At 40.7% G+C, this 14,727-nt stretch overlaps 1 protein-coding gene across 8 annotated transcripts in view; it reads left to right on the top strand.

The window, feature by feature from the left end:
• Positions 1-14,727, top strand: part of FCHSD1 (FCH and double SH3 domains 1) — an 88,503-nt gene that overhangs the window by 50,128 nt on the left and 23,648 nt on the right. For all 8 annotated transcript variants that reach the window (XM_075602004.1, XM_075602002.1, XM_075602001.1 and 5 more), the window contains 2 exons: positions 3,259-3,322; positions 4,754-4,882. In XM_075602004.1, coding sequence (XP_075458119.1) covers positions 3,259-3,322; positions 4,754-4,882 — 193 coding nt within the window. The remainder of the gene's footprint in view (positions 1-3,258; positions 3,323-4,753; positions 4,883-14,727) is intronic.

Raw genomic sequence — 14,727 nt, 5'->3', positions numbered from 1 at the left:
GAATGACCCTCAGAAATAAAAGGCTATGTAACTTTAGTATCCAACGTATACAGTTTTAGTAAACCATTGATAATTTCACACTAACCACTAAAGGACTACTTGTTTTTTTGTTGTTGGTTTTTTTTCTGTAAAAATGTCTATGTCCGAGTTGGAGATCTGAGGATCGTATTTTACTGTATATCAGCCAATTGGCTGGTTCACCTTTTATAGAATAAGCCCCTCAGTCCTACAAAATGTCCACATGTTTGTGTTACCTATTTCTCATGCGAAAAAGAATTCTATTTTGGATTATGCGAATGTGTATGTTTAAAAAAATAAATAAAAAAGTAGAGGTACTTGGTACTACCTAATAGTGCCAATGTTGCCCTGTAAAGGCCTCACAGCTGGCAAACATCTACAGTATTTTCCTTTTTAGGATGCAGTTCTGCACTGTCCATTTGCCACAGTGCTTGTATTTTATTTTGATGCAGCACCTTCATTCTGTTCGAAAGTGGATAAAGGTCTCCAGAGCTGCTGTTTTAGTGACTTTCTTGTGGTTCAGAATGTCAAAATTGGTAAACATGAAATTTCCCAGAATCCCTTGTTGCAGTGGAAGCACTGTATATGCTAAAGATAATGGTGAGAAGCAGGGTCGCAGACCTGTCTGAGATATATGAATGTGCTCACAAGGGATATTTGTATGTGCTGTACACTGTACGGTGGAGGGATTTTGTCACTTTTCTTTCCCTACCATAACTTGTAGTATTATGTGTGGTTGCAACCTATTCCAACTTCACAGTGCAAAGCCAGTATAACCTCACACTGAAGAGAAACAAAAGGTCAAAACCGGTCTCTGTGAGTAGGTTTACTGGCTATGCACTTTAACCCAGACGGTGCTAAAAAGACAAAGCAAAACTGTGTAATACGGCATGCATAATCTTATAGGGATTGATGTTAAAATTAACATGAAGTAAACGTTGACACTGTGCTCATTTGCATGTCATTACCCAGAAACCCCTGGCTGCAGTAGAAGCACTGTGCATGCCAGTGTTTTCCAAACCTCTCCTCGTGACCTATGGCCACACCAGGTTTTGGAAATAACCAATGCACTTGCATCCAGGTGAATGCCCCCTTTTATTTTGTTTTTTTTTTGCACATTAATAGAATGTTAGGTGGTTGCCTCAGAAACCTGGTGTGGCTGCGGTTCACGAGCAGAGGTTTGGAAAACACTGGTGTCTGCTAAGAGATAATGGTGAGAAACAGGGTTGCAGACCTGTCTGAGACAGGTAACTGTGCTCTCAAGTGATTTATTAATTTTTTGGATTGTTTTATGGTAAACAAACAAAAAAAGTACTGTATTATAATTTGACCATCATAAAGGCAAAAACTGGTGCCAGAGTTCTCAGATACAGACCTAGCAAATCAGGTCCATACTGTATGCAGAATAAAACCATTTCTAGCGCCTGGCATAGCAAAAACTAAATCAATTAATGTATATTTAATGTACCCAGAAGAACAAGCTAATGTTTTGTTCCGTTAAAGGGCGTTTAATAAGTATGAAGAGATTTATATTTTTAACCTCCCTAGTGCTGGTGGTGCTAGCAACATTTCTTTGATATTTGTTGCAGGCTCCTCTATAAACAGAAGAAGTTAAAGATGACAGGTTTCTTATTGGAGTGTGATAGCTGTTATTGATCATTCAGAGCCGCTAATGAATGGTAATAGCTATTGCACGTTCGTGAATTCATCCCTAAATATATGTCCCTATTTTAGATGCTGTAGGGCAGGGGTGCTCAATTCCACTCCTCAAGCCCCCCCAACAGGTCAGGTTTTCCCTGCTTCAGCACAGGTGGCTCAATCAGAGGCTCAGTCCTGGACCTGCACCCCTGCTGTAGGGTATCCTAATTATATAGTGCAGACAGGGCTGCCATCTCTCTGTGTTTGACCCGGAGATCCAAGGTTCTGGACACTTCTTTAGGCTTCGGGTTTACCCTGTGAATCTATGGGTGGGGGCCGGGTTCATCGGCATCTCCGGCAATTCCCCTCCAACTGCAGTGAACATGGCCGCACAGCGTCAAATGATGCGGTGTTGCCATAGCAACGGGCCGTGACGTCATGACGCTATGCGGCATCACGTCTCATGGCAGCGTGACGCCGTGTAGCGTCATGACATCACGTAGCATCCCGTTGCCATGGCAATGCAGCATCATTTGACGCCGTGCAGCCATGTTCACTGCAGCTGGAGGGAAAATTGTAGGAGGATGCCAGGAGACGCAGCCGCACCAAGTAGAGATATATATATATATATATATTTTACTTTGTTCTCCGGGTTGGCCTTCAGTAGAAGGTGGCAACCCTGGGTGCACACCAGAACGTCATTTATGTTTCCTAGCAGTTTTTTCTGTGTAAAGATTTGCCATAGCAAATGCAGAAATACTGCAGTAATGGGAGAGAGGAAGGGTGCTTGTTTTGGAGGCTGCTTCTTTGAGTCTAAAGGGAATTGATAGCAGCCCAGGCCAGGGGGTATTTATAAATTATTATTTTTTTGAATAACGTTTTATTGTGGTTTTTACACAATCATAGGTTTTTTGGGGGGGGGGGACGGGGGGTGTTTAACCGTGAATTGATAAGTGGGGGGTGATGTGTGCTTAATGTCTGCTATGTGCCACAAATTCTGGGCATTGCTGACCTATTAATGCGCTACATTTTTAGCCAATCAGAAGGCAGCCTACAATGCGGTTTAAACAGCGTTGGCTGAATATCGTTGTCATAGAAGTAAAACTTATTAAGTGCATTTTTGGCAAAACTCCCTAAATGCACTTCCCAACTTGTAATGTTTTGATATTTGTGTTGAAAAATCTCATTCAAGACACCTAATCTAAAGAATTTGACCAATTTGAACCAAACTACCTTTTTTTCCGGTCAAAAAGAACATTTAATCACCCTTTCCTCAGTACTCAAAGAATGTAGTTAATTACACATACTTTTACCTCTACAACGATGATGTGTCAAGCCTAAATATGGTCTTTGTATTCCTTTTTTTTTAAGGTGAATGATCAGAAGATTCTAGAGATTATCTGTATCATTGTACAGTGCAATGTGTTCAAACAATATTTTAGTCCCAAAAATGGCTCCTTAAAATTAATGGATGCTTTAATTCCTTCAGTACTCTGAATAGATTAATACTAGCTTGAACTAATGAAGGACCAAGTGTCCAGATCAGATGTCAGATCGGTACGTCAGAGTAACATCAAGAAAAATATTCTCTATCCTGAACAGGTTGAAGAAGAGTGATCATGGGATCTTTCACACAAAGGCCAGCCTACAAAAGCTCAGTGCCAAGGTATGGATGATTCTGCGATTCTGGAATAGTTTCTTGATAGGAAATTATTTGTTGGTACATACATATTTTTAAAAGGACCAGAGTGAACTGTATCAAGCAGATTGTATTAATGTAATTCATATTCCCTACCAACTACAAACATTTTATTTTAGGTAGACCTGATCATTTTATGGGGACACACAAAGTGGGGGAAATGATGCCAAAGTCTTGTGTATCAATTATGTACAAAGGAAAAACCAGGGGAGCGAAAATACCTAGGAAAGAATATATAAAACTACCATGGTGCAGTATTATTAAAACAAAACACAGTGATAGGAAAGCTCTCAATATGGCTATAATGACACACTAAATGATATCAGCAATGTCCAACAGCAAAAAATATCCAATAGCAAAAAATGGGAGCAAAAATAGGAGGTAGTGTAGATTCCAGAAGAGAAACCCAGAGCCCAGATAAAAAGTAACCAAAGCAATTTATCCAACACTGATAAAATGAGAGGCTTACAGGATTCCAAATGGGTAACAGCATAGGTAGTGGGGTCCAGATGGTAGCCGAGTAGCGATCTCGGGATCCCGTCACACCGCCGCTGCAGCCACAAGTCTCCGTCCTGCGTCTCTGCTAGGAGCCGATACGTCACTTCCGGTTCCTCCGCCGATCGAAATTGACGTCACGGGACTTCCCAGCAGGTTCTCTCCCTCCAGATCACACACTGAGGGTCACGCTATACGCGTTTCGCCGTTCTTAGTGATGGCTTTGTCAGGACGGAGACTTGTGGCTGCAGCGGCGGTGTGACGGGATCCCGAGATCGCTACTCGGCTACCATCTGGACCCCACTACCTATGCTGTTACCCATTTGGAATCCTGTAAGCCTCCCATTTTATCAGTGTTGGATAAATTGCTTTGGTTACTTTTTATCTGGGCTCTGGGTTTCTCTTCTGGAATCTACACTACCTCCTATTTTTGCTTCCATTTTTTGCTATTGGATATTTTTTGCTGTTGGACATTGCTGATATCATTTAGTGTGTCATTATAGCCATATTGAGAGCTTTCCTATCACTGTGTTTTGTTTTAATAATACTGCACTATGGTAGTTTTATATATTTTTTCCTAGGTATTTTCGCTCCCCTGGTTTTTCCTTTGTATGTATCCGTTTGGACCTTGAAACAGTCCTCCAAGGGTTTGAGTGTTTTATTACCTTTTTTCACTTTTTGCACTGCACATTATATTGATTTATTTATTGTCACTATATGTTCACTTGCACTGCTTAGAGGTCTAGAGAGTTTTAGAGCGCCATCTAGTTTATTTTTATATTGTGTATCAATTATGCCTTGAATTGAATTGTCAGTGGATTGGACAGGTCCATACAGATTTGATGACTGCAGAGATAATGAGATGAGGTATTGTCATGCAATGTAATATATCTCTCATATTAGTTCTCAACACAGTTGGTGGATTGCACCCAGCAGCTGGCAGAGGCACGGAATGAATATCTTCTGGCACTAGCAGCAGCAAATGCCCACCTGAATCATTACTACCTAACACACCTGCCCAATATCATGAAGGTGAGTTAATAATAACTTTATTTCATAGAGCACTTTTCTCCCAATGTGATGCAAAACGCTTCACAACTAAGGTATAGCGCGCAGGACACAGGAATTTTTACAGACACAGTCTCTGCCCAGATGAGCTTACAATCTGTTTTTTTTGTCTGTGGCACAGAGATAACGTGACTTGCCCAAGTTCACACGGAACGGACACCGGGAATTGAACCAGGTTCCCCGGATTCAAACTCTGTGTCATTGCTTTTTTTAGAGTCCGTATTTTTACTCGCTGAGCAATCCTCGTTCTACCTGTCATATTTTCACCCGACTAGAAATAAAATCCGGGTTATTAGGTTCTGGGAGCCTTGTCAGTCCAGTTGAAATTGTGCAGCAACTAATAAGTTCTTCAATAGTAGATGATACCTAATTTGTTTTGACTGACAGAATATACAGTATTTGAAAGATATTTTGTCAAAAGGAAAGTTCTCAGGTCAGGTAGTATGGGTCTTCAAATGAGGTGTATCAAGTTAAAAAGCATACTTTCCAGTGTTTATCTCCGTTACCCTGCTTGTTTTATTTATAAAATATTTAACCAGGAAAAACTGACCTCTCATCTTCTCCCATTCTCCTGATCTTTATCAGCACGCCCTTTCTGCTTTTTTACTTGTTACAAATAATTTGTCCAGGTTAAGAAACAAATGCCAATACCTTGAAAATGGCACGGCCGTGGCAGAGTTGTCCAACTCTAGTGGCAAAAATTCAGTGAGATTTTGGGATTCCAAAAGGAAATTACAAAGACCCCTCCTGGGACTTCATAATGAGTTTTTGTCTTGGACTATTACTATTTTTTGTGTATGTGTCATTAAGGAATGTTGTTGTACTTTTTCATAATCGGGGTTCCTGTGCTATTACCGGTTTCTGCTATCTGGTTTGCTGCTGCTACATATTCTCTTCCTTTTCATTCTTAAAGTGTGTTACTAACTCTAGTGGGACTGACTCCAAATCAGAGACTCCCCGATTGGGGGACTCCCCAATGGGTCATTGAAACTCTGTTGAAGACCCAGTAAACTGATGGGTTCTCGGACATTGCACTACTTTATACAGTCATTTAAAAAAAAACAATTTAAAATGCCTTTTGATGTCACTCATTCAAATTTAGCCTCTTAAACATGTCACAAGTACAGGTGTAGAAGATGTGATTGCTCCCTCTGGCGTGTTTTAGCGGGACACACATGATGCAGGAGCAGACACCATTGTCTTTGAATTAGCCGTGCATGAAAAGGGGCTAATGCTTTATCATACCCACTGGTGCGTGCCAACAATGGCAGTAACCTCTTCTACAACTGTAACTGGAACTCTCTCAATGAAAGCAGAATGTATTGCAGTCTGTGAAATGTTTTTTTTTTTTTTTGTTATTTTTTTGAGTTGGGTTTTTTGGTCTACTGTAAATGTAAAAAGTTATTGAACTAAAAAAATAGCTGAGAAGGGTTTAAATGCTCGACTGCTTGCACTCTGTCATTGAATTTCTGTGCATGTGAGTTTAGCTTTAGCTATCAGACAGATGGCCTCACATTTGACTCTAGAATACTTTGGTATACAGAGAAGTTCATGGTGGACTCAATGACTGCAAGGTTCCCAGGTCCTGTGATTGCAAAATAAGCCCAAATCATCACCCTCCACCACTGTGCTTGGCTGTTGGTATGAGGTGTTTGTGCTGATATGCTGTGTTTGGTTTTCGAGAACGTGGCGCTGTGCATTATGGCCAAACATCTCCACTTTTTGGTCTAGTCTGTCCAAAGAACATTGTTCCAGAAGTCTTGTGGTTTGTTCAGATGCAACTTTGCAAACCTAAGCCGTGCTGCCATCTTCTTTTTAGAGAAGAGAATTTCTCCTGGAAACCCTTCCAAACAAACCATACTTGTTCAGTCTTTTTCTAATTGTACTGTCATGAACTTTAACATTTAACATGCTAACTGAGGCCTGTAGAGTCTGAGATGTAACTCTTGGGTTTTTGCAATTTCTCTGAGCATTGCACGATCTGACCTTGGGGTGAATTTGCTGGGACGTCCACTCCTGGGAAGATTGGCAACTGTCTTGAATGTTTTCCACTTTTGAATAATCTTTCTCACTGTAGAATGATGGACTTTAAATTGTTTGGAAATGGCCTTTATAACCCTTCCCAGATTGATGGGCAGCAACAATTGCTTCTCTAAGATCATTGCTTATGTCTTTCCTCCTTTGTATTGTGTTAACACACACACACTTGAATGCTCCAGACCAGCAAACTGCTAAAACTTCGGCTTTTATAGAGGTGGTCACACTTGCTGATGCTCAATTAATCGAGGGAATTTGATTAGCAGCACCTGTCTGCTACTTAGCACCTTAATTCCTATGGAAGCAGTAAGGGTGTACTTAGTTTTTCACACATAGCTTCTCCATTTTGGCTTTATTTTTGTTAAAAAAAATCATGACACGGTGTAGTATGTCATGTGTTGTTGTTCATCTGAGGTTGTATTTAACTAATTTTTAGACCTGCTAATGAACAGATGATTGTTATTATGTCCTGATATGTAAAACCATGGAATTCAAAGAGGGTGTACTTTCTTTTTCACATGACTGTACTGCTTGGGTATGTCCCTACGGTGCCCACTGCCATGGTGAACAGGAAAAGGTCAAATTTAACCAACTTACTGTAATTTTCTTTTCCTGGAACCCTGGCAGTGGGCACATATCACATATAAGTTGTATTTTTCAGCTATGGGAGAATCCAAAGTTTATCTGAAGGGGGGGGGGGGGATGCTTTTTATGGCCTACCGGCAAGAATTCAATTTCCTGTCCTACTTAGCTGGGGCTAGAATTAACCCGGTGCCCACTGCCAGGGTTCCAAGAAAAGAAAATTACGATAAGTTGGTTACATTTTCTCTATTCTTAGGCCCAGATTCACTAAGCTCTGTTAGCCTATTTAATGTAGCGTTAACCCAAGGTAACGTCCCTTTAATAGGAAATCTGTATTTGATAAAAGCAAATAATGTGACATTAACAGGCTGTTATTGGCCAGCTTAAATATTGTTTGCATATCCTTTTCACGAAATGCTACAAAGGAGTTAATATTCCTTTAACACTAAACTACCTACCCACCCTTCCTTACCAAAGTGGCTAGTAAGGTATAGCATTTTGCCTTTGTCAAACAATGGGTTAACCCACATCTCCCTCCATCCCGGAGGCCTAGCCACCAACCTAAATCACCCATCCCCACTACTTCATCAGGGAAAGGTGCCTTATTGTCCTTAAGTTTTTCTTGCCACCTGTACACTTCTTTCCGTGTTTGCCAAATGTTAGTTAAATTTAAGGCTGTGGCTGCTATCGCAATATTTTTGTAAGTAGCTCCTCTTTGGTATATACAGAGGCAAATCAGGCTCAGGCATGTACTGTATCATCATTGGCAGTAATAACCGCTAGTTCCTTTAGGGACAGGGAAGAGGTGTTACACTTGCTTTCTCTTTCATGCCCAAATTCACTAATGGATGCTATCACATCTTACCCCATCCCTAATTTGAATGGGAGTTTGGAAACGGTAAAGTGTAGCACCCTTTCGTGAACATGGGCCTTGCATGCTCAACTTCTGTCTTTTTGGTTCTCATCTCACAATCCTCTGCTGTATTTCACTCTAGGTAAAATACTGTGACACACACAGAGGAAATGCGCACACGCACATATATTCACGTGTAAACACACACATGTACACACCATAACACAGCACCAGACATAGCTTGCTGGAAACGCATCATTCCCCATCCACATTAAAAACACTAAGAGGGAAAGGTGATGTAGAAAATAAATACACTTAATGTCGTTCTTATTTATAATTACAATAAAATGCTGGTAATTAAACCTCCTTGTGCTATGGATTCAAAATAGGGTACAAAGCAAAATATGACAAGGTTTTTTTTTTTTTTTTTTTTTTAGGTTTTTAAATATGTTTGGGTGGAGATGCTACAACTGCTCAAGTTCTTCTTCCTCCACTTAGGGGAGATGTGTTAAGACAAAAAATGTTTTGTTTTTGCATTGTGCAATTTTCTGCTTGTATTACACCAGATGTAAGGGAATTTCTTACATTTTGTCATTTTTAGCAAGGGAAGAACATGGGTTTACCCACATCTCCCTCCATCCCGGAGGCCTAGCCACCAACCTAAATCACCCATCCCCACTACTTCATCAGGGAAAGGTGCCTTATTGTCCTTAAGTTTTTCTTGCCACCTGTACACTTCTTTCCGTGTTTGCCAAATGTTAGTTAAATTTAAGGCTGTGGCTGCTATCGCAATATTTTTGTAAGTAGCTCCTCTTTGGTATATACAGAGGCAAATCAGGCTCAGGCATGTACTGTATCATCATTGGCAGTAATAACCGCTAGTTCCTTTAGGGACAGGGAAGAGGTGTTACACTTGCTTTCTCTTTCATGCCCAAATTCACTAATGGATGCTATCACATCTTACCCCATCCCTAATTTGAATGGGAGTTTGGAAACGGTAAAGTGTAGCACCCTTTCGTGAACATGGGCCTTGCATGCTCAACTTCTGTCTTTTTGGTTCTCATCTCACAATCCTCTGCTGTATTTCACTCTAGGTAAAATACTGTGACACACACAGAGGAATTGCGCACACGCACATATATTCACGTGTAAACACACACATGTACACACCATAACACAGCACCAGACATAGCTTGCTGGAAACGCATCATTCCCCATCCACATTAAAAACACTAAGAGGGAAAGGTGATGTAGAAAATAAATACACTTAATGTCGTTCTTATTTATAATTACAATAAAATGCTGGTAATTAAACCTCCTTGTGCTATGGATTCAAAATAGGGTACAAAGCAAAATATGACAAGGTTTTTTTTTTTTTTTTTTTTTAGGTTTTTAAATATGTTTGGGTGGAGATGCTACAACTGCTCAAGTTCTTCTTCCTCCACTTAGGGGAGATGTGTTAAGACAAAAAATGTTTTGTTTTTGCATTGTGCAATTTTCTGCTTGTATTACACCAGATGTAAGGGAATTTCTTACATTTTGTCATTTTTAGCAAGGGAAGAACACGCACACACGCACACACGCACACACACACACACACGCACAGCCAATGACAAAATGATGCATTGCGATGCAGAGTTTGGTATATCCAATTACAATAAGTACAGTGTGTAATCCCCTAACGCCTTCCACTGCCACCACCCAAACTGCAAACTGACACACAAGGCAACATGGGAGAAAAGTACCTTAATATATTAATGCTAAGAAGTGCAGATGTAATCACTTTGTTCCCACATTTTTTGGATGTGCCTTAACCATTTGTTCTTTGTCGCTATAAGCATCTGGTAGCACTTTTCTAGTAACGTTACATTCAACAGTGGGCCACTGAGCATTGTAAAACTGCAGTGTCTTTATTTTGTGGTTTAATTTCCTGGTATAGAACAGGAAGGAACACCAGAGTGACAGTTTTATGTGTGCAAATTATATTTTCATTACAGTTATTTAAATGTTTGTATTTGGGGGATTTTTGTTGACTTAAATACTACACAATGTTTTTTTTTTTTTTTTTTTTTTAATTCATTCATTAAATTCCACGACATTATTCTGTCGTTGCTGTAAAGCCTTCAACTACAGCAACAAACTTTAGTACGTGAATGAACATGAATATGGGCTATAGCCTATTGCTGCAGAGGATTAATTTCACACCTGTCTTACTGTAGTTACTGTATGTTTGTCACGGCTGTGCTCGCCACAAACCTGGGTCGGACCGCGTGGCTGAGGTGGGGTTGTAAAAGCACCGACCTTAGACCGCGCAGGCGGATCCGGATTGCGCAGTTCGTAGTCGTACGTAGCAGGATCAGGATAGGAGAAGACAGCATCGTCGGTGGACACGCCAGGGTCAGGACTGGAGACATCAGGGTAAACGTTGTTCAAGCAGGCGTTCGGCAACAGGTAGTCAGTAGAGCCCCGCTTCAGCTTAGGAGCGCGGGAGTGGCTTCTGCGCGTGCGGCGACCATGGCCCATGGTACTGGTCTCAGGAGGTGGTAGACAGACCAGAGTAGCACACCGCCTAGCTGCACTGGTAAACCAGTGCTTCAGCGCAAGAGTCCTGAGCGGGCTGGGGAATCCTCCGTTTCAGCGCAGGAACCAGGACACGGCCTCTCTAGATTAGGGAAAGAGTAGGCCCCAGGAACCAGGAAGATGAAGATACACAGGGAAACCTCCGCTTCAGTGCAGGAAACATGAACAGACCGCTGCGTGACTATAGCAGCCGGTCACAGGAAACGAGGAGCTGAAGTAACAAGGAGAGTACTCATCTTCAGCACAGGAAACAGGAACTGACCACTGCATGAGACTAGCAGCCGGTCACAGGAACCAGGGAGCTGAAGACAACAAGGAGAGTACTCCGCTTCAGCACAGGAACAGACCGCTGCGTGACACTAGCAGCCGGTCTCAGGAACCAAGGAGACAGACAAGACAAGGCTTAAGGCAGAACACAGAGACATCCAGGAAGGACTATGCTCGGCAGGGAGCATTGTGGGAAAGCAGTACTTAAAGGTCAGAGAACCAATGGCAGAAGGGGCGTGTGGCAGTATTGCTTTGATGAGTGAATCCAGGCTGCAGTAAATATCCGGGAAAGTGTTCCAGGACTGCACAGGTCTGCAAGTTAAGGCAAACAGTAAACCGAGGAGCGGATTCCTTACAATGTTAAAGCAGCTATCCCAGCTGCTTGGTTTCTTTTGGGGGTTGGGGGGTGTAGTTTGGACAGCCATTCCCAGAAGAAACCAGCAAGTAATGCAGGTAACCTCATTGGTGAGTGTCTCAGAAACCAGGTGATCCCCAGAGCTAAAAATAAAGCAGTTCAGCTCCCTATCCAGTTAACCAAATATCATTTTTTGTCAGAATTGCTGATTTAAGCTCTCATTTGTATTCCGTGTCTACTGCTCCGTCATGCCTGAAATCTTTCGCTAATATCTCTCTCGGAAGCACTATATACATAAAAATACAATACAATGATTTAGACCTTCATCAACAGAAAAAGATTACATAAGCTTGTGTGTTTCAGAAGATTTTGTTAACATACAATTTCATACGATGTGTTTTGCAGAACAAAATTATAGGTGTCATATTGGTTCTGGAGAGAACTACATTCTTAAATTTTGGTGTCTTCTAATTGGCCAAGGTGAAATCTTCATACTTTAAATGAGATTTAAACAAATGTAGTTTTGTATTTGAGAATTTCTAATGCCTGTTTTACAGCTCCATATTTCTGATTCAGAATGTAACTTTTGGCTTTGCCTTATTTAGCTGCAGTACAGGGCTTATTTTTGTTTCTTTAAATTACTCGAGGTAGAACACTGCATATACCATCAGCCCTAGTCTATTCAATGCTGGATGAAGGCCTCACCAAGGATCTTCCAGGTACTGCGGTTGCAAGCCGCTTCATGTTGCTCCAACAAATTTTCTGATTACATCCTCCCATGTTTATTTTGGTCTTTTAATCTCTCTTGGAATCCAGTCGATTTTTTTTTTTAATTTCTTCACCCTTGTGATGATGTCACAGACTTTTTTGTTTGGTTTCGTACCCATTCATTCTTTTCCTATTTCTTTGGTAATAACCATCATACATCTCTCCATACTTCTTTTGAGGTGTCTGAAGCTTCTAAATAATCTTTGCATTTTGTGTCCAGGTTTCACATTCATACGTGAGCACAGGCAGAATTTGAAAACTTTCCTCTTGAGGCACAGTGGAAGGTTCCCTAGAAATATTGTCTTGTTTCTTCCAAATGCCTCCATCCCATCTTCATTCTACTATTGGTTTCATGCAAAAGGTTCCCATCGATTTATTTGCCTGGAAAGTGCGTAGACCTTGTCTTTTGGCTTCTACAGTGTAGTTCTATTCCATTTATTTCAATCTTTGCCGACTTGACACATTTGAACATCAATTTGGTCTTGCTGAGATTCATACAGTATGTAGGACCACATTCTTATTTGCTTCGGCGAGTTCTCCAATTTGTTGCTGAAAATCTTCTGGACTTCTGGCAAAAATATTGTAATCTTCAAATATAGTCGGTGACTCAAATATTCACTGTTGATTTTGATTAGTTTCTCTTCCCAATCGAATGTCGTGACCAATTCTTTGTGTCACTGTTAAAATCTTTGGTGACATGGTGTCTCCTTGCTGCACTCCCTTGTCGATCCTTATTTTGCTTGTATCTTCATGTAATCTAATGCTTGAAGTGGCATTATTGTAAATGTTCTTTATAATATCAATGTGCACTTCTTCAACACTTTGTCTTCTTCATGCATCTAGGACCGCTGAGTAGTAGACCGAAACAAATGCTTTTTCGTAATCTATAAATCCTAAACTGAGTGGTAGATCGTATTTATTACTTCGGGAAATCACTTCTTGTACGACGTGGATGTGGTCCATTGTGTTGTATCCGCTGCGGAATACCACTTGTTCTCTAGGCTGGGCAAAGTCCAGGCTCTGTTGTAGCCGATTAATGAGTATCTTTGTAAAAGTCTTGTAAGTGATTGGAAGTACACTGATTGGTTTGTGGTTCTTGAGGTCTTCTTTTTCTACTTTGTTGTGAATGAGGATAACTATGGTATTTCTCCACTGTTCTGGAATGTACCTGTTCTTTAACATATCTGTATCGGCAAAATGGCCGTAGACCCTAAGTACAGTACATTGCATCACATCTGCCTGTACAGGTATTGTAAACGGGTTAACAGTAAGTCAATAAGGATCACAGCTGGGATCCAAAATACCAGCACAGTAATAGAAAAATAAAGAATTTATTAAGTCCAATAAGCAAACCGTAAGCCTGACGTGTGTGTGTGTGTGTGTGTGTGTGTGTGTGTGTGTGTGTGTGTGTGTGTGTGTGTGTGTGTGTGTGTGTGTGTGTGTGTGTGTGTGTGTATCTATAATCATCTTAGAGCATTAACATGACCAGGCACTACTGCGCAAAAAGCTCAATTGAGTTGAATTGGAGTTTCCACTAGTAAGTGCCTGCTTGACATGATCACATCAATGAGCATCATCTTGCTAAACTTCATTAGGCCGTTTAACATTACATTATACCTGCATAACGTAACAATCACGTTAAAAGCCTAGCATTATAAACAACGGACGTTGGAGGAAAATAACTCGCTGTCGTAAGAATACCCTACTCTCAAAGCTCTGTTGGTGTTATTGGCAAAAAAATAACATTGTTATTGAAGTCATATCTAAACCTGGCGTTCCTCACATCCAGACACTAAAATAGGGCAAAAGCAATAGGCAAAGTCCTATTTTAGTGTCTGAATGGAAGTAACAGGTTAAGTTATGACTTTAAAACAAAGAACAAAAAAGCCCAATGCCACTTCCACTATGACAAAAATACACAGTAAAATACTTATATTCTCTTGAAAAAGGGTCATTTAGTTTAACCCTTTGGCCAAAGTGTCATGAGACACAGCAAGGCAGAACCTGCTCACAGGTCCTAACACTACCAGATAAAATACTAATACACCTATACTAGGATTAAATCTTAATTTTTTTGCGCTCTTTTTTGACACATATACATTTATATATTTGTGGGGGCTCAGGGGTTCCCAAAATGAGCTTCTTGGGGTTCTGTGTGTTGTTTAAGTTATGACTTAACTAACAATGTTAATTCCCTGATATTTCACCCTCTTCTGTCATCCGAAAGCCCTATTGCTGTGTCTGGCTGAGAGTAATGCCAAAACATACATCCATGTCACGTTATTTGAAGATAACGCAGCTTTATCCTGAAATAACATAATATTATGCTAATGAGCTCAAGTATGGACGTCATTTTGGCATATACAT

Source organism: Ascaphus truei, chromosome 5 (genome assembly GCF_040206685.1).
Source record: "Ascaphus truei isolate aAscTru1 chromosome 5, aAscTru1.hap1, whole genome shotgun sequence".
Lineage (NCBI taxonomy): Eukaryota > Metazoa > Chordata > Amphibia > Anura > Ascaphidae > Ascaphus > Ascaphus truei.
This window is presented reverse-complemented; position numbering and strand designations above follow the sequence as displayed.